The sequence below is a fragment of the Ochotona curzoniae genome, unplaced genomic scaffold (assembly GCF_017591425.1).
Source record: "Ochotona curzoniae isolate NIBS_2020 unplaced genomic scaffold, NIBS_Ocur_1.0 contig_2688, whole genome shotgun sequence".
Taxonomy (NCBI): domain Eukaryota; kingdom Metazoa; phylum Chordata; class Mammalia; order Lagomorpha; family Ochotonidae; genus Ochotona; species Ochotona curzoniae.
Window position 1 is genome coordinate 1,467,754 of NW_024465553.1, and position 18,333 is coordinate 1,486,086.

At 53.9% G+C, this 18,333-nt stretch overlaps 1 protein-coding gene across 11 annotated transcripts in view; it reads right to left on the reverse strand.

Moving 5' to 3' along the window:
* Positions 1-5,125: 5,125 nt before the first annotated feature.
* Positions 5,126-18,333, reverse strand: part of PPP2R5C (protein phosphatase 2 regulatory subunit B'gamma) — a 109,036-nt gene continuing 95,828 nt past the window's right edge. For 3 of the 11 annotated variants that reach the window (XM_040975049.1, XM_040975046.1, XM_040975051.1), the window contains 4 exons: positions 17,696-17,797; positions 16,864-16,936; positions 12,360-12,476; positions 5,126-7,589 (listed from right to left, as the gene is read on the reverse strand). In XM_040975049.1, coding sequence (XP_040830983.1) covers positions 7,458-7,589; positions 12,360-12,476; positions 16,864-16,936; positions 17,696-17,797 — 424 coding nt within the window. In that variant the 3' untranslated portion in view covers positions 5,126-7,457. The other 8 variants (XM_040975047.1, XM_040975056.1, XM_040975053.1 and 5 more) reach the window with 4 other exon arrangements.

Here is an 18,333-nt window from a genome sequence, read left to right on the forward strand (position 1 = left end):
AGGGGAGGAAACAGACAGCCTGAGAGTCAAGTCACGTGACCAAAGATTTAATCTTAGCTTAAGACAGAATGATGAATCAGTTTTAGCAATGGATGCAGGGTTCCAAGGCTTTGGGTCGTCCTCTATTGTCCTCCTAGGCCACACACAGCAGTTGGAGTGTAAGTGGAGCAGCCTGCATAGAAAATGGCACCCATATGGGATGCTCGCACTTGCAGGTGGATGATTAGCCTGCTGAGCCACTACATTGGCCCTGAAAGCGTACACTTCTATGCATTGAAAAAATTATTTTTATTGGAAAGCTAAATTTACAGAAATGAGACAGAAAGCTTTCTCATCCACAGGTTCACGCCCCAAGTGACTGCAACAGTCGGAGTTGAGCCAAGTAACCAGGAGCCTCTTCCAGGTCTCCTACGTGGGTGCAGGGTCCTAAGGCTTTGGGCTGTCCTCCACTGCTTTCCCAGGCCACAAGCAGGGAGCTGGACGGGAAGTGGAGCAGCTGGGACATGAACCAGCACCCATGTGGGATCCCAGCGTGTGCAAGGCGAGCACTTTAGCCACTGAGTCACTGTTCCAGATCCCCCTGCTCCCACTACTTCCAACCTCACTTCTAGGGACACCACTTCCCCTGGGTTTCCTGGACGTCAGCCTCCTCCATGTCTGACAACCGCCCTGTGAGGGCGGCCGAGTGTGACAGGTGCATGGCCATCAGTCATCACAGACGCTGCAGGGAATGGTGACCCAGCTGGGTGCCCACCTTTAGCGTTCACAGTGCAGCCTGGACCCCGCGGCCCCGGAACATACAACCATAAGACCGCCCTCTCCCTCCGGGACTCCGACCCGCTCCTGCCTGGACGCTGACAGGTCAGCCCTGCGGCCGCCCGCGTCCCTCCCCGCCGGGCACCTGCGGCCTTTGCCTCCTCGCTCCGTGGCCAGCGAGCACGAGCGCCAGCGCCTCGGGTGGGCAGCCGGCCCGAGGGGGGGTCCAGCTTTGCCGCCCCAACGCCCAGCAGCCTGGCAGTTCGAACCACGGACTCGGGCCGCCACCGGGATGGTCACGCGGGCCGCGGCTCATCAGGTGACCAGGCACCGGGTCACGTGCCCTTCGGCCAATGCCAGGGTCCAGGAAGGAGAGGCTTTGTGATTGGTCCGTTCCTACGAGGGGGCGGGATTTCTAACTGGGAAGAAACAAAAACCGGGAGTCCTCTGTGGGAGTGGGGCGAGACTCTGGACCCCGAGGTAATTCGTCGGCGCGAATTTCCTACGTCATCTTGCCGAGCCGCCGTGGGGAAAGGACTTCCGGCGTCGGGAGCCGGGCTGGGCTCCAGGTCTCGTCGCCGCGTCCTGCCCCGGGCCCGTCTCCCCGTCTCCGTCCTGCCCTGGGTCCGTCTCCCCGTTTCCGTCCTGCCCCGGGCGGCGGGCTGCAGCTTTCTCCGCATGCAGGGCTGCGCTGACGGCTCTGGTTACTGCCATGGAGGCTCGAGGGGCGGTGAGGACTAAGGGTCAGGCCTGGAGGCCTCCTGGGCAAGCACGGTGACGGTGTTTTTTTTTCTTCGTTTTCTTTAAAAGAATTATTTGTAGGGCTCGGCGGCGTGGCCTAGTGGCTAAAGTCCTCGCCTTGCATGCACCAGGATCCCATATGGGCGCCGGTTCTAATCCTGGCAGCCCGCTTCCCATCCAGCTCCCTGCCTGTGGCCTGGGAAAGCAGTCGAGGACGGCCCAAAGCCTTGGGACCCTGCACCCGCGTGGGAGACCTGGAAGAAATTCCTGGATCCTGGCTTCGGATCGGCACCGCACTGGCCGTTGCACTCACTTGGGGAGTGAATCATCGGACGGAAGACCTTCCTCTGTCTCTCCTCCTCTCTGTATATCTGACTTTCCAACAAAATAAATAAATCTTAAAAAAAAAAAAAAACAGACTTATTTGTATTGGAAAGTCAGGTGTACAGAGAAGAGGGGAGACGGGAAGATACTGCGTGCACTGATTCACTCCCCAAGCGGGCTGCAACGACCAGAGCTGTGCCGATCTGAAGCCAGGAGCTGCTTCTGGGTCTCCACCTTAGGGTGCAGGGTCCCAAGGCTGTGGGCCATCCTCTGCTGCTTTCCCAGCTGCATTAGGGAGCTGGATGGGAAGTGGAGTAGCTGGGACTCGAACTGGTGCCCATATTTGATGCCATCACTGCAGGCGGCAGCTTAGTCCACCACACCAGTGTCAGCCCCGGCCTCCTGTTTTTCCAGTGGTCACTACTGAGTATTTCCTGGTGCTCAGCAGGGTGAGGTTAGCAGGGGTGTGTTCTCGGTGCCTGAGGGTGGGCTGTCAGGCTTCCGTGGCGGCCTCGCTGGCCTGGGCAGGTAATGAACCCCTCAACTCTGAGGCCTCTAGGAAGCAAGGGCACAATGCCCGCCGCATCCTGCGCTGGTTGGACTGGCTGTGCAGGTGCTTGGTGGTGCCAGCCAGTGGGTGTTGAGCAGGGCCTCCATCCTTGCCAGCTCCAGGGTCCCTTGGGGCTGGGGAAAGGCGACACATTGCTTTTTCTTTCCTGCAACTCAGGGTTGGGTCGAAGTGGTTTAGAATGGGTAACGCTGGAAGAACACAGCTAGACACAGGGTACGGTTCAGCTCACAGTAGGGTCACAGAAAACTAGTGCAGGGTGTGAAGGCAGGTGGGGGGCAGTGGTCCAGATGGCGGGCCTGCTGCCCTGTGGTGGTGGAGAGTGGCTGTGGCGGTAATAGTCTCCAGTGTTCCTGAAAGAGGCTAAGGGAGCCCCACTGGGGGGACATGGCCATCTGTGAGCCCCAAACACTAGATGCAGCTGGCCCGACACCGCTGCATATCCCCTTGGGCATGTCTGCCTCCCTGCTGAGCCTGCGCCCTCACGACACCAGGCCTGTCAGTGCCATCACTTGGGCATTACTGTTCTGCCTCTCTTGTCCCCTGTCACCAAGAGGCAGCCTGCAGCCGCACAGTGTGCTGCCCTCCAACCTTCTGGGCTGGCAAGTCCACTCATGGCTATGGCTTAGCCCCTTCTCATCACTGGGGATTCCTTGTTGTGCATACCCCCGCAGCAAGTGAGCCCTGCACAGTAGGCACACAGGAAGTAGTGTCCTGTGAATGGCTCTGCCACAGGCTGGCCTGCTGCTGTGTGTGCTCTCTGCCCCACCCACTGCCACTCGCTCTGTTAGGGGAGGGGTCCTCTCTGCCTAGCCAGCACGCACCTCATGTCTGACCTGGCTCTCCAGTTCCCTTGTAGTCTGCCCCCCTCTGCCCTGCTTGAACAGGTGGATGAAGTGCTCACGTGGAGGGATGCTCACCGGCTCGCAGCTCGCCCCTCACTGCCATCAGTGGGACAGATCCCTGCACTTCCCTCTAACTCCTGCTTGCCCACCAGGCGACAGCGGTCTGGAGTCCACAACCTTGCTTTAGATGCCAGCTCTGCCCCCTGGGAGCAGTAGGAGCATCACCCAGGGCAGGTGACAGCCTCTCAGGGCCAGGGCCTGGCTGCCACTCACTTGGACATTCTCCCAGCCCCCTAGCCAGGGGCATGCTCAGGGTCTCCCTGGCTGTGGTTACAGGCTGCTGCCATGCACACCCACGCCTCGCCCTTCTCTGGCTGCCGCTGCTCTATCCCCACACAGACTTTAGGAAAGCAGAATGATTGAACCTCTGTCTGCTGGTTCATTTCCCAGACGCCTGCAGCAGCCAGGGCTGGGTCAGGCTGAGGCCAGGCGCTCCATCCAGGACTTGGATTCAAAGTGTCCCTAAAGGGTTCTTCAGACATTAGGAGAACGGAAGAGACAGGTCTCCTGTCTGCTTACTCATTCCTCAAATATCCAGAACAGGTCCAAAAAGAAAAGGACAAAAAAAAAAAAAAAAAAAAAGCCACAGAACAGGTTTGGTCAGGTGTAGGCGGGAGCCAGGAGCCCCACAGACGTGGCCTCACCAGCAGCCCCCCAGAGCAGCAGTGGGGGCTGCATCAGAAACCAGCACCTGAGTTTCTCCTCAGGTAGGAAGCACCTGGATTTTGCTGCAATGGCTGAATCTGAGCCGATCTGAAGCCAGGATCCAGGAGCTTCTTTTGGGTCTCCCATGTGGGTGCAGGGTCTCAAGGCCTTGGGCCATCCTTGACTGCTTTCCCAGGCCACAGCAGGGAGCTGGATGGGAAGCAGGGCTGCAGGAATTAGGACTGGTGCCCATATGAGATCCTGGCGTGTGCAAAGTGAAGACTTTAGCCTAGGCTACCATGTTGGGCCCAAGCACCTGTATTTTTACCTGAGAAAGTAACATGACCCATGACATGTTGGGGGTGAATTCTTCAGTGCGTGTCAGGAAGTGCTGTGGGAAGTCTGGGGGTGCTGGGTGCTCTGCCTGACTCTAGCAAGGCTGCCAGATCCTCCCTGCTGGGCAGAGTGTGTGTGCGTGCGGAGGGGTGAGGAGGGCAGCAGGTTAGTCATGCCTCAGCTGGACTCAAGTTTCCGAGGTCCCTGGATGCATGCTGAGGGGACACGAGACAGCGCCTGCTGAGAGATGCCTCCCTTCTGGGTGTGCCCTCCGTGCCAATGCTGGGAATGTGGGCCACCCACACCCACCCTGTGGTCAGCCCCCTGGGCTGAGGACCCCTGAAGTGGCATGGTCTTACCCTGTGGGGCAGGCAAGCTGCTTGCCCTAATGCCCAGTGCAAAGTGGCCACTGACAGGTACTGGCAGCAGTAGCAAGGTGGCCCTACATGAGGCCCCAAATTTCTGCCCTTAACCATTCAGTGCCACCTTAAAAACTGCTTTCTATTCAAGAATCTTAAAAAGTAACTGGGGGTTGGGCCCAGCAGTGTGGCCTAGTGGCTAAAGTCCTTGCCTTGAATGCTCTGTGATCTCATATGGGCACCAGTTCTAATCCCGGCAGCTCCACTTCCTATCCAGCTCCCTGCCTGTGGCCTGGGAAAGCAGTCAAGGATGGCCCAAATCCTTGGGACCGTGCACCCCTGTGGGGGACCTGGAGGAAGTTCCTGGATCCTGGCTTTGGATTTGCCATTTGCATCCAGAAGTGACCCAGGAGGCCAGAGGTTGGCCCTGGTCACAAAGCCACAGCCTGCCTAGCACCCTGCTGGGCTAAACGCAGCGTCATGATGAGCAGTAAAAGTCACAGGTTCTTTATTTAATCCGTCTCATACACGAATTTTTGAGGTTTTTTTAAATTAGATAAAAGAGAATATTAAATGGCGAGTGTATGAAGTTTCTCTTCATAAACAATGTCAAAACAAAAGTTCAGAATTACAAAATGTTAAAAAATATGTAGGTACTTAAAACATTTCACTAAAGCATAAAGTTACAGATATTTTCTAAAGAAAAATAATTGTGCTACTTACCTATTTATGCTGTTTCTATGAATTTTGTTTTTATTCTGTACATAGGACATTTTGTACAAAATATGAAGTCTACATTTTTATTACTCATTACCATAAACAAAGATACAATGTATGTACAATATTAAAAGGAAGCCATACTAAAGCCACACTAAAAAGACACTCTGAATAGTGACATTTCTGATGTACAGAGACACGTTCTGGGAAGAATGGAGATGCCGAATGCAGAATTTAGAAAGAAAACAGCTACCAGCTCGTTTCTGACGCAGTGCTGGCGCAGTCTGCCTGGAAGGGGCAGCATGGCGCCTCTAGGAAAGCTGACCGAGGAGGCCAGGGAGGCCGAGCACCAGCCAGGGACACGACAGGCGCAGACACTAAGGAAGACTCATCAAAGGCAATCCGCTCCTCTCAAAGCTCCCCCACCTTCTTCCATACGGAGCAGAAACAAAAGCTGGACAGAGATGTTCTCACAGGGCGAGCTTCACCCGGCCACTAGCCACAGATACTTCGCTTTCCCCTAGGGCAAGAAGGAATCCTTCCAGAAATCTCTTTCACACACACCCAGCATCCAGAATCAAGGGTATCTGAGACTACTGGATTAAGACTGGAGTTCAAACAACGGGATATCAAAGTACATGAGACGCTGCTTTATACAGTAAAAGCACCCTTTTTCCCTCAAAAAGGGGAAGGCATTTCAACTAATTTTTTGTAAAGGATCAGTTTCATCAGGGAAAAGTGGACAGATACTTATCAAGTTTTTCAGGAAGCGTGCTTGAAGTACAGTGGCCTGCTCTTGGCATGGGCCACCTTCTGCCTAAGTCCTCGCACACAAGAGCCCTCCTACCAGACGGTTCCCCACCAAGACACTGGGGAATACTGTCACCAGGCATTCAGCACTTTGGGTGGCTTGTACAGCTGTCCCTTCGAAGACATCTGAGACCTCAGTAAAAGACCAGGTCCTCAGAGAAGCCATGCGTCGTCACATTGAGCATGACATTATGCCACCCAATGCCAGGGATACAAAAACCAGCGCCACTTGCCAGCAAGAGCCACACCATCTCGAGCAGTGTTTATGCAAAAGGAAGTCAGAACACAGGTCACCCTGAGAGAAACGAGGAACGGACATGGCTACTCCATCCAGAACAGACGCTCACGGTGCGTGAGGGAATCCGGGCCAGCGCTGTGTGCAGACGGCAGCAGCTCCCCGACAGGATTCCCTTTTCGAGGCTGCGACGCGCGCTCTTCCTCGCAAGAGAGCTGCACATCCCAGCCTCCTCCTTGGGACCACCCACTAGCAAGGGGCCCTGGTAAGCCGGGCGCCATGTGTCACTCCCATCACTTTATTAGGCCCAGAGGCTCAGCTCACGCAAAGTGCAGATCGGATGGACTGCTGTTTTACTTATTCAAGAGCCCTGTCGGAGGGCAACAGTGTGTGAGCTGATGAAAAATAATCTTGTCAATAAAAATGGGAACACATAATTTAAATATTCCAATTCTATTCCAGGTAGATGGAGCAAGCTCTTTCTAAATTTCTTATTCAAAGCTCACTCCTGAACCCTTGGTGCTGTACCATGGACTGCATGGCTTCAGGTGCACGCCAGAGAGCACGCCGGGCTGCCTGTGCTGAGTACGAGCTAACTCCTGGGGGGACCTGTGGCTGAGGACTGGCACGTCCTGCGCCAGCAGGCCACATTAGCACCCACAGCAAAAGCCATCTCGCTAAGCTCGAAACCACAGCACATGCTAACTGCCGGCCTGCCACCAGTGGGGGCCAGTCAGAAGTCTGTGCCCTTGGGTTTGGACAACAGTGCTGTTCCCCCAGAACCACGTGTGTGTGAGCCTCACACTTCCATCTGGGCCGAGTGTGATGAGGTGTTTCCAGGCTGTGCTGGGCTGAGGGCTCTGTCCCCAGCCCATGCTCTGCCCACCGGGTCTGCCGAGTCACCACTGAGCTGAGGCGGACATACAGGACTGCTTACATTACAGGTTGGAGAAAGCCTGGGTTGTGAATGGAACTGACTGTTATGGCACATCAAAGTAAGTTCTTTTCTACAGCTGCCGGAGCCTCGCAAGGTGCATGCGCAGCCCTGCGGTGCCGGGGAGCTAGCGTCCCTCCTGGGAGACCAGCTCATCGGCTCGGCAGTGAGCCTCCAAGGCTTTCTTGGTGTGGGGATCCTGAGGCAGATCTGACTTGCGACGCGCAAGAGGACGGTCCTTCTTCAGGTCTTTCTGGGCCTGGAATGACAAAGGCAGTGCAGTTGGCGACAGACCATGCTGGCTGAAGGGCAAACTTGTATCTGAGCTCGGGGTGGATGCACAGCACTGGCCGGCCACATGGGTCCTCACAGCGGTGGTGGCAGGTGCACCTCTTCGTTAAGACACCACCTGGGACCAGCTGGAGGCCGTGTGTGCAACACAGGCTCCTCCCCAACACAGGGTCACCAGTGGCAGTGAACCCCATAAATGACACCCGCCTGTTTCAAAAAACATTACCAAAGGCACTTTTATGGCCTTGTCCATCACAGAAACCTTTGAGAAGGTAGACATTTTCTTTGCAGTAAATAAGAATGAAGGGAAAACACTTGAGCTGAATTTACAAGTGGAAGAGACCTAAATCTTGTACCAGATTGGCAGAGAAGACCGAGGGTACCACGTGGGGGAACAGGGCCTTTAGTGCTTAACTATAGTTATTATTTAAAGTAAGCAGTCCTACTGCTGAGGGTACTAAGCCAAACTCCTCCTTCCCTTGCATTTTCATCCGTAAATTTTGGACATTTTGCTTTTACTTTAAACAAAAAAATAAACTAAGTGAACGCTCTTTTGGCATGCTAGAGTTTAACAGGGTCTCAACTCTGGCTGAGTTCTCACCCCAGCATTTTGAAACAAGACAGCAGCTACATCCTCTAGATGGAGCAAGCACCTGGTCAAGTGGGCGAGGAACAGCGGGGCCGAAGGCTTCCTTCCTCCAGTGTCTCGGGAAACCATGCACTGCCAGACAGCAAGTGCTCCTGGGTGCTTTCTAAGTTATCACTGGACAACAAGGAGATGTGCAAGGGGGCATCATTGGACAACAAGGAGACGTGGGCAAGGGGGCATCTGGCTTTGGGACAGCATGTAAAATACGCATCTCTTGGCTGGCATAAAGAAGTCCAAGGACATGCAGAGATCTACATGAAAAGTTCACATTTTTGTGAAATCAATTTATTTAAGCATAAGCATTGAAAAGAGTTTTGTGTGACCTCAGTGTAGGATTATTTCTAGAAATCTGAATTTGGCATTCACTCATGGGGAGGGCAGGCTATGTTTTTCCCTATGGCGTGGTCCCCGACATGTGCTGGCTTCTTGGAGGCGAAATCCTAGCCTGTGTCTTACACTCTTCCAGGTTGATATGTAAAACAAAGCCACACGAAGCAAAACCAAAGCAAGATCTTTACTTGGGAGATGTGCTGCAGCAGGTCATCCCAGAAGAAAGCCACGGAGCAGGCAGCGCCTGGCGCTTTGGGGCAGTGGCCGCCAGCACAGAGGAGAGACCCTGGGGCTTCTGGCAGTGTGGGAAGGTGGGCATGGGAGCTTTTTTGCCCAGGAGCGCAGCCTGGTGTGTCAGGCACAGACTATTTCACAAATCACAAAAGGAAGACAAGAAAACGAGGAGACGGCAAAGGAAGGATGGTGGCGAGGCTGCACTAGGTGGGCCGGGGCCCCAGTGAACCTGGGGAGGAGCCGGCCTGCGCTCAGGGCACCTGCACACCCAGCAGGTGGGCCATCAGCACCAGAGGCTGGGCAGAGGGGCAGTACACGTTTTCTTTCTCTTACAAAGGTCTAAGTTCAAACCTCACTGCTTACACTTGTTCAGGACTAAGCCAGATTTCTTCAAGGACTATCACAAGTGGGAATGAGATAGAAGTAACTGCTCACGGACACACGCAGGGCCTGTTGGTTTTCTCCCCAGACAGAAAGCCTTACATAAGCTCTACAGAGTTAGGAACCAGTACCTGCGCTGCCCACCTTCCGAATGTCTACACCTTCCTTACTTGCGTGGTTGACACTGCCTTTCTCCCGACCAACTGTTGAGAAGAATTGTAAACATTTTAAATGCCTCTGTCAGCAACGCTGCTCACATGAAACATATGTTTTCTGAATAGGGCTGCACAAGGTCCCTGTGGCCGGTCTGCAGTGTGGTGCTGACAACCCAGTAGAGCCAAGTCCCCCCACCAGCTGTGGGGTCGTCTGCCTGGCTTCCTCAAACATGACCATCCAACCCAAATTTCAGATCACTTTAAAGGAATATGGAATTGTTTTTGGAATAGCCCAGCTGGTTGACAGTAAAAGGGTGCTGGAAATAGTCACATAACAATATGAAACCAAAAGTTTGACCCAAAGCTTCTCGTCAGGCCCGTGGCGGAGCTGCACACTTAGTAGTGGTATTTTTCAGAACTTCAGGAAAATGACTCAAGTATTCTCAAATAAGCAGTCTATCAATTCCAAGATTTAAGTCTAAGAGACTGCATTGCGTAAACATGTATGGCTGGGTTGGGATTCATTGACAGTCATGGGACGTGCAGAAGTGTGTGCAGTGAGGCTGCAGCCTGGGGTGGGTATATGCTTGCTCTTCCAACGCGGTTCATCTTCTCGGTTGTTTCAGCTGCCCTAAGTCCTCCTGAATTTCCATATGAATTTTACACCCAGCATGTCAATTTCTTAAGCCTGCCAGACTTCTGAGATTGAGGTAATCCGTAGAGAACTGACTTCAGTGGCATGAAGCCTTCCAGAGGAACTGAAGGAGAGGCTGGCATGATTTTTGTAAAGGCACCAATTCCAGAGAAAACCCGGTCACAAGCCCGACTTCCGGAATTACGAGACGCTGCCTAGGACTCTGCTGTCGGCATGGGCGATGCTTCGGGTAGGGGGTGAGCCCCCGGTCTGGACACTCTGATGCTTCTAGGATGGGGTGAGCCCCTGGGTGAAGGCTTCTGTGATGTTCCTGGCATGAGTGAGCTCCTTGGTCTGGATGCATCTATGGCTCTGGGTGGCACACACCCCTCTGAGGGCACAGGGTGGGAACCCTAAAGATGTCTGTGACATTTAAGTTCATGTAGTTGGAGCATTTATTCTTTTCCTCACTGTAATTCTGACCCGACTCACAGGTTTTACCAGAAAAAATTTCCCAATCTTAACAATTACTGCCTGAAAACTGGCTTGCATGCCGTCACTTCCTCTCCAACTGTGCAGCCATGCATGTTAGGGTCCGCTAGGCCAGCTTCCTCGTGGCCACAGACGTTCCAGTGGGGTTCCTGGTCTGTGGCTGACAAGGCCCTTACAAGTCTTCAACCCACTAGAAGCCTTCAGAACTCACCAAACAGATAACTTGGCATCCTTGCCCACTGAGACAGCGAGGAGGAAAAGGAACGCTGCCACACAGAGGTCACAGAGCACTGTGCTAGATGACACTTAGTCCTAGGAGCAGCAGTGAGGCCGGTGCCAGAGCCAAGTGCATGCCAGCCTCTCACAGACCTCTCTCTCCCCCACCTGAGGAGCTGCAGGAAGCGCTCATGCACCTGCTCTGATGCCGACCTAAACCGTCCGAGATGACAGGGTAGCTGCGAGGGAGCAGAGATCAATGTGCAAATCTGGGCTCCTGCACCCACAGCTTTCCCCCTGCCAGTGGCCCTGTGAGCACAGCATCTCATCCAGCTTCTCCCCCAACACAGCACTAGCCATGCAAGTGGCCCCAGAGCTTCCAGGAGGGTCACGTGAAAAGCAGTTCTGGGGTGTCAGCTTGGGGCTACAACTTATCGAACCCTGTGTATCCAAACCAGGATCACTTCTGGGTGTGAAGAGTCGATGTCCTGAATGAGACGTGCTCACTCTCATGCACACTCATGCAGATGCAGACCTGTTCTAGTGCCAGGGCAGGGCTGCCCACGCTCTGTGCCTTGCTCACACCTCATCCTGCCTCAGCAGGTGGCACATATAGTTCGTTTGAATCAGATGTAAACATGACGGTACTGAGAAATCGTACGGAAAGATGAAATTAAGATAAACTTATTTTGGTATAAAAATATTTTTTAAATTCATATATAATTTTGTCAGGAATATGCATTTTCTAAGAGACTTTTGAAGGGCTCTTGTGTACATGGGTTTCAAGACTTTTTGCACTGAAATAAACATCTTTTAATTCCACAGAGATTATGAAAAGCTCTCTCACTGACCAGGATCCCAATGGCAGCGGCATTTGCAGACCATCGCAGGCAGGACATGGGACCTGATGGCAGGGACAACTGTAGCCAGAGTTTTAGTGCTAGGAATTTGTAGGAAATCTTGTACTGGGTAAAGGGGTTTGCAGCATCAAGGTGATCCCCCCATCCGTCGAAGCTGTGATCTATTTACAGGGGTGTTTGAAACATGGCCCCTGGGTGACTCATGCCACTGCAGGCACGGAGTCCCCGTGGCTAACGCTCAGCTGCGCGGGCCCCTGATTCTCTTCTTCCCGCTGAGCTGGTTCAGAGGGTATCTGGGGGTGGAAGCCATATGCTATGTCGTGGGGGCTGACAGGATCCAAACAGGCCTGAGGAGGGAGTGTTTCCGGGCAGGGAGAGGCAGAGGAGGAGCGAGCAGAGGCAGCACTGCCAAGTGTTTGCTCAGATGGACACTGACAGAGAATTAAGGGTTCAGGTGAGCGAGGAAGGATGTCTCAGGCACACACTTAATCCTTCTAAAAACTGCTGCTGGTCATTTGATCCCTCATGGCTACGGTCAGAACAGCTACAAGATTACCACAGTTTAATTTTTAACTTTAGCTGGAATACAAGGCATTGCTATATAAGGGGTCTTCAAAAGAGTTGATGGAAAATACGGATCCTGAAAAAGCAGTCAGGCCTGCCAGTGCTTGGGCTGAGATGAATGGCTTGCAATCCCGTTTCTGCGAACTTCAAGAAGGCCCCGTGTGCGCCCGCTGCCAGCCGGTCTGCCCCCAGCACGCCCCAGCTGCGCCCTGGGGGTCTTTACCTGCCGAGCCTCGTCGCTCACTGTCTTTCTCAGCATCTGCACATCTTCCGGCAGAGGCCCGTCTGTCTCCATTGCCACCGGCATGCTCACGGTGCTCGCGTGACTATACACTGTATACTGCAATGCAAAGCGGGGAGGTACTCTCCGTTAGCAACTCCTGGCCTCTTGTCTGGGCATGGCCCTCTATGGCAGGAGCCCCCTCAAAGATGACAGACTCCCCACGCCCTGGCTTTGACCACCTGTCACCACTGCCTGCCTTAGGAGGCACAGCTGGGCCCCTAGGTCACTTCCACATTCCTCCCTCCCTGGGTGCTCTGGTCCCTGACTGCCCACCCCCACCCTGGAGCCCCTGCCATCTGACTCCAGATGGCAATGAAATGCCAGGGCACACTGGGTTTGGGTACAGTGGCTGCTCTGCTGCTGATGGCCGTCTTGAAATTCCCGCTCTGCCATCACCCACTGCAGCAAGGTTCTGGCTTTCTTCTCATGCCTCACTGAGCTGACCCACCTGACTCCTCTATCCTGTGTCGGCATATTCCTAATGTGCCTAGCCCTTTCCAGGACAGAACCAGTGAGACATCTGCTAGCAAACCAACACCAGGCAGTTAGCTCCACAACTGTCTCCCTGTCCCATCAGCATCCCTCTAACTCCCTGCTGGCTGTCCCCTGGGATGCAGCACTGACTGAGATGGTTTCAGGGGGTGTTCTGCAGTTAGAAGGGCTCACAGGCCTGGCACGATAGCGTAGTGGCTAAAGTCCTCGCCTTGCATGCGCCAGGATCCCATATGGGCGCCGGTTCTAATCCCGGCGGCCCGCTTCCCATCCAGGTCCCTGCAGTGGCCTGGGGAAGCAGCCGAGGACGGCCCAAAGCCTTGGGGCCCTGCACCCGCATGGGAGACCCGGAAGAGCTCCTGGCTCCTGACTTCAGATTGGCTCAACTCCAGCTGTTGCAGCGTCTGGGGAGTGAACGATAGGACGCAAGATCTTCCTCTCTGTCTCTCCTCTCTGAATATCCACCTTTCCAATAAAAAGAAATAAATCTTTTAAAAGAAGGGGGCTCACAAGATGGCATGCTGATTGGCATTTACTGCCCACCTTCCAGGCCAGGGGAGACGGAAGAGCGGGCACCTGTGTTGATGCAGACTTGTGCACAGGTGCTGTAGCACACTGATAGGCCTGCCACCAGGGGTCTCACTGCGAGTCCCTACAGCTCAACACAGGCCAGGCTGCGCGCTCCCTGCCCAAGGGAGCGGCTGACCCCAGCAACACTGGTAACCCTCTGGCTCACCAGCTGTCCCCCAGCCACTCCTGAACCTGCCCCACAGCCTCTAGGGCTCCAGCCTTGGCTGCTTTATCTGTTCCTCCCTGCCTGAGTCTCCGGCCCCTCTACATGTCTCCTCTGACTCCTGAAACGCAGCCCTCAAGTCCTCTTTTTTGGTGCCAAGCCCCTTTGCCTTCTGGTCCACCTCTCTCCTCATCTCAGGCCCGTGTGGCCAGCTGCACTCCTGCAGCCATCTGAGGCCAGGCTGCAGGCTGGGGCAGCCACAGCTGTCATTTCCCATCTCCAACACCAACGAGTACCTGGGCCCGTGGTGCTGTGCTGCCCTTTCCATGCTTGGGGCCAGCACCTGGCCATGCTGCCTTCCCAGCTTTGCTCCTTGTGGCCCTTGAACGAGAGCTTCCTCCCCACCCTCCCCCCAGCACAGACTGCTGGCAATGCCTGACACCCCCAGGAAAGCATCTCACAGCTTCCTCACTGCTCTGTGCCCAACACCCTCTTCATAGTGTTGAGATCCTAAGACACAAACAGTAACCTCACAGGCCAAGCTCCCTGTTGTCCGAGGTACACAGCATCTAGGCCAGGCTGAGTTCCTAGGTGCACTGGGCATGTGCGAGCCCAGGTTTCTTGGTGAGTCTCTATTTAAAGTTGTGCATGCCTTCACTGTCGGTGCTTGCTGCCACTGGCCCATTTTCTGCTCCCCTTCTGGGTTATGAGTGCCCGAAGGCCAGGGATGGGGGCGGGGACCATGTCTTGTCCTCATCTTTGCATTCCTGGGAATTCCCATGACTCACAGTGCCTGTCTCTGGGGGCTCATAGAAGCACGTACAACGGCAGCAGCATCAAGAGGCTGTGGGTCACACAGGGGGCGCAGGGACTTGACAATTTCTGCCCTCGCTGGAGCAGATCCCTCGTTGCCCATCAGGTGATTGTGTGGCAGGCCTGGGGAGGAAGGCCAGATCCTAGCCCCTGTGAGGCTGGGCCTGGAAGCGGTAGCAGGCTCCAAGGCCTCCCTGGCTGCATCAGAAGGAAGGGTCTACCTTAGCATTCTTCAGTGCTTCCTGACTGCCTCAGATTATGCCAAGTGTGACATCAGAAAGCCCAAGCAGTGCTGCCACAGCAGTGGGGACAAACAGCACAGAGTCCTAACGGCTCCCCAGCGCTGCTGGCAGCCCCCTCCCAGAGGACCAGTCGGTTAGGCAGTCTCCTGTAGTGCAGTGCGAGGTGCGCCTCAGCAGCCCCGTGGCCTCAGCTCACCAGAACCAGACAGTGCCACCCACAGACAGGTCAGCCGGCGTGGCAGCAGTGGCTAGTAGAGAGCAGGACAAACAGTTTCCTAGTAAGAAGAAGTGCGAGGCTCTGGGGCATCAGCCACAAAGCATCTCCCACTGGAAACAGACATGGGCTGGAGCACGTGTGCAGAGCCCGAGTCACAGATAAGTCAATCCAGAGACAATGACTGGTGTCATGTGACGGGAGTTTGGCTAGCTGACACCCCCATCACACACAGCTTGAGACACAGTATCCCAAACTGGCACAGGCAGAAGAGGGCAGAGCCATCATCTGGGATGGTACAGAGCTGAGCAACAGCTAGCTGGCCTTCGCTCCTATGGGGAACTTCACACAACTCTTTCTGGAGGGTTCCTTTGTGTGCAAGGGAAGGCAAGTTAAAACCAACCCAGCAGGGCCTGGCAGGCGAAGTTGCTGCCTGTGACACCTGCATTCCACTCGAACACAAGTTCAAGTCCTGGCTGCTCCATTTCCGGTCCAGCTCCCTGCTAACACATTGGGGAAAGAAGGGAAGACGGCCCAGTTCCTTGGTTCCCTGTTGTTCACGTGGAGACCACAACAGAGTTCTACGCTCCTAGCATCCAGTCTCCCCAGTGGCCATCTGGGGAGTGAAACAGCAGATGGAAGATCTCCTTCTAAACGTGCATTCCCAATAAATCAATCCTTAAAAACAAACAAAAAACCAAGACTCTGACTTGCACGTGTTTTGCATGTCTTTGAGGCTGCTGACCTCAAGCACGTGTGTGGGCTCTCACAGCCCTGAATATGTCCACGTGCAGCCGCTGGCCTTGGGTCCTTCAGGACACAGCAAGACGCCCAGGCTGAACCCCTCCACCTGTCCCAGCCCTAAGATTCATGATGTTTTAAAACAAATTCTATCCACGGAAGGAATAGTCCGTAACCACCTAGGCACAATTTGACCCAGCTGTCTGAACCAGCATGTTCACAAAGGACAGGGATAGAGAAGGTGAGAGGATGCCACCAGGTTCAAGGACACACAGGTCAGAGTGTCATCCAATGCTGCTTTCGGCCAAGAGAACCAGACAAAACATCATCATGTAGGCGAGGCACGTCCAACTTACCGTCATACTGCATTTCATCCCCCTTGGCTAATGAGCATGTACATACTCCTTGGGCTGAAAGAGGTAAACGGACTAGCAGTTACCTTCTTTCCAGGAGGCGGGAGGAAGCCGAGAATTCCCAGCACGGTCAGAGTCAGACCAGCAGTCTTCCTTGCAAGGTGATATTCTGGTCACACAGGTACCAGAGTGAGAGGGGGCCCTCGCAGATAGGGTGCCGACCCTCGAGACCAGCACCCATCAGACCACAGACTGCTGCCGGGTGGCACCTGAGACTTGGTAGCCTCGGGTGCCAGCCAGGAGCTGCCCTACATGGGCACGGCTTTCACTGCCAGTCCCTCATCCATCCTGCTCAGGGACACTGGCGGCTCCAGGCAATGGAGGGGAGAATGTTGCTAATTTTGAACAACAAAAGGTTCTGTTTAGGGGAACAGCACTTAGGAAAAAGACATCCACTTCATCCACCTCACATTTCCTTTCTTTCAGCTACTGGGTATTTAAAAAAATAAAGTGGAGCTATTGTGAGAATGACAGCATCAACGGCATCTGAGAGGGCACACGCAGTATAATGCTGGCCTGCAACGGAGAGGGCACCCCACGTTCCTTGTTACCACAGTCTTTTCACAGGATCCACATATCCTTTAACAGGAAATTCTGTGGCAAAAGCAGTGTGGGACAAGGTAAGCACTTGTACGAGGAGGGCTACAAGCTGAACGGCACTTTTTATTGTGATATTTTCATGTACAACGTCAGTGGGACTGGTCTCCCTCCTGCCCATGATTAGCCATATTCCTATCTTATAAAAATATCCAAGTGGCACACCCTCAGCATTCTCATGTCACTCTCTCTTTAGTACCTGGGGGTTTGCTTTGGCTAGGTTTTCTATTTTAACCCATGCTTCTTCACGTTCTTTCATTTTTAGCTTCTCTCTGAAAAACAGGAAAATGGCATCTGTGTTAGAATGAGTCACAAGCAAGAGGAAGCTCCAGGAGACAGCCTGGACCCTCCTGCAACACTCCCCACGCGCCCTCTGCTCCTCCTGGACCCTCCCGCAACACACCCCACGCGCCCTCTGCTCCTTCTCGGGCCCCAGGCCACAGTGTGATCGCACGGCCAGGGACACAGAATGAAACTAAGAGGGTCCAGTGTGGTGTGGTAGTGGCTAAATCCTTGCCATATGGGTGCTGGTTCCTGTCCTGGCTGTTCCACTTCCCATCCAGCTCCCTGCTTGTGGCTTAGGAAAGCAGTAGAGGATGACCCAAGGCCTTGAGACTCTGTGGCCATGTGAGAGGCCCAGAAAAAAGCTCCTGGCTCCTGGCTTTGGATTGTGAAGAGCAGAAAAGTCCAGGTCGGTGGGGATCACTAAGTGGTTGCCATAAAGCTTCCCTTAAGAGAAGGGTTTTGCCCTCTGAGGACATATCACAACTCTTTCTGTAAGCAAAGCCATGGCAAGCTACAGCCTGCCCTGTTCCTAGGGGCACTGAGCTGCCACGTGCAAGGCCAATGACTCTGCTGGCAGAACACAGGGAACAGCTACCTTGAGCATGCATTCTTCCATCACCAGTTGGCAGAGCAGAGCCTGGCCCTCCCCATGTGCAAGGGGACCGGCACTGCTTTCTGTCGAGTGCTAACTCCTGACAGCAGAGGTGTGTTCAGAGTGAAGGGAACCTGGGCAAGCGGCCACTTACTTGAGTTTCTCTGCTTTAAACTGCTGGGTGCAGTCATCGAACAGTTTTTGGTTCATCTCCATGAAGAGTTTCAGGGCGTTGTATATCAAACCATGAATTGTCCTGTGGGGAAAACCTTGTGAGCCTCGCACCTCCACTGCTTCCTTTTCCCTCCTTCTCCCAGCTCCCCTACTGGTTCCCTGCTGGGTTCCCAGCCTGTTTCTGCTTTCTTGGCATTGGCCACACTGTCCCCAAGCTTCTGCCTTCACAGCTTTCTCTGTGAGTCAAGCTGCCTGTTCACTGTCCCAGCCAATGGCCATCAAAAGCCCCCTGGCTTAGAGACAGAATCAAGAATGCTGGCACTTGAACAATCAGGGTGAAATTATATACAGAATGGTGACACACACATTGTTTCCTATAAATATTGCCTTCCTTTTGAACTTACTGAGAACAGAAAAAGAAATTTTAATAATGCCAAAGTGGAGCTTTGGCAGGCAAAAAATAAAATGATCATAAATGGCTCCATCAAGCTTGGCTCTAGGGCCAACACGGTGGGGCAGTGTGGAAAGCTACCGCCTGCGACACCAGCAGCCCACATTCTGGGTGCTGACTTTCCATCCCAGCTGCTCTGCTTCTGACCCAGCTCCCTGCAAAGGGCT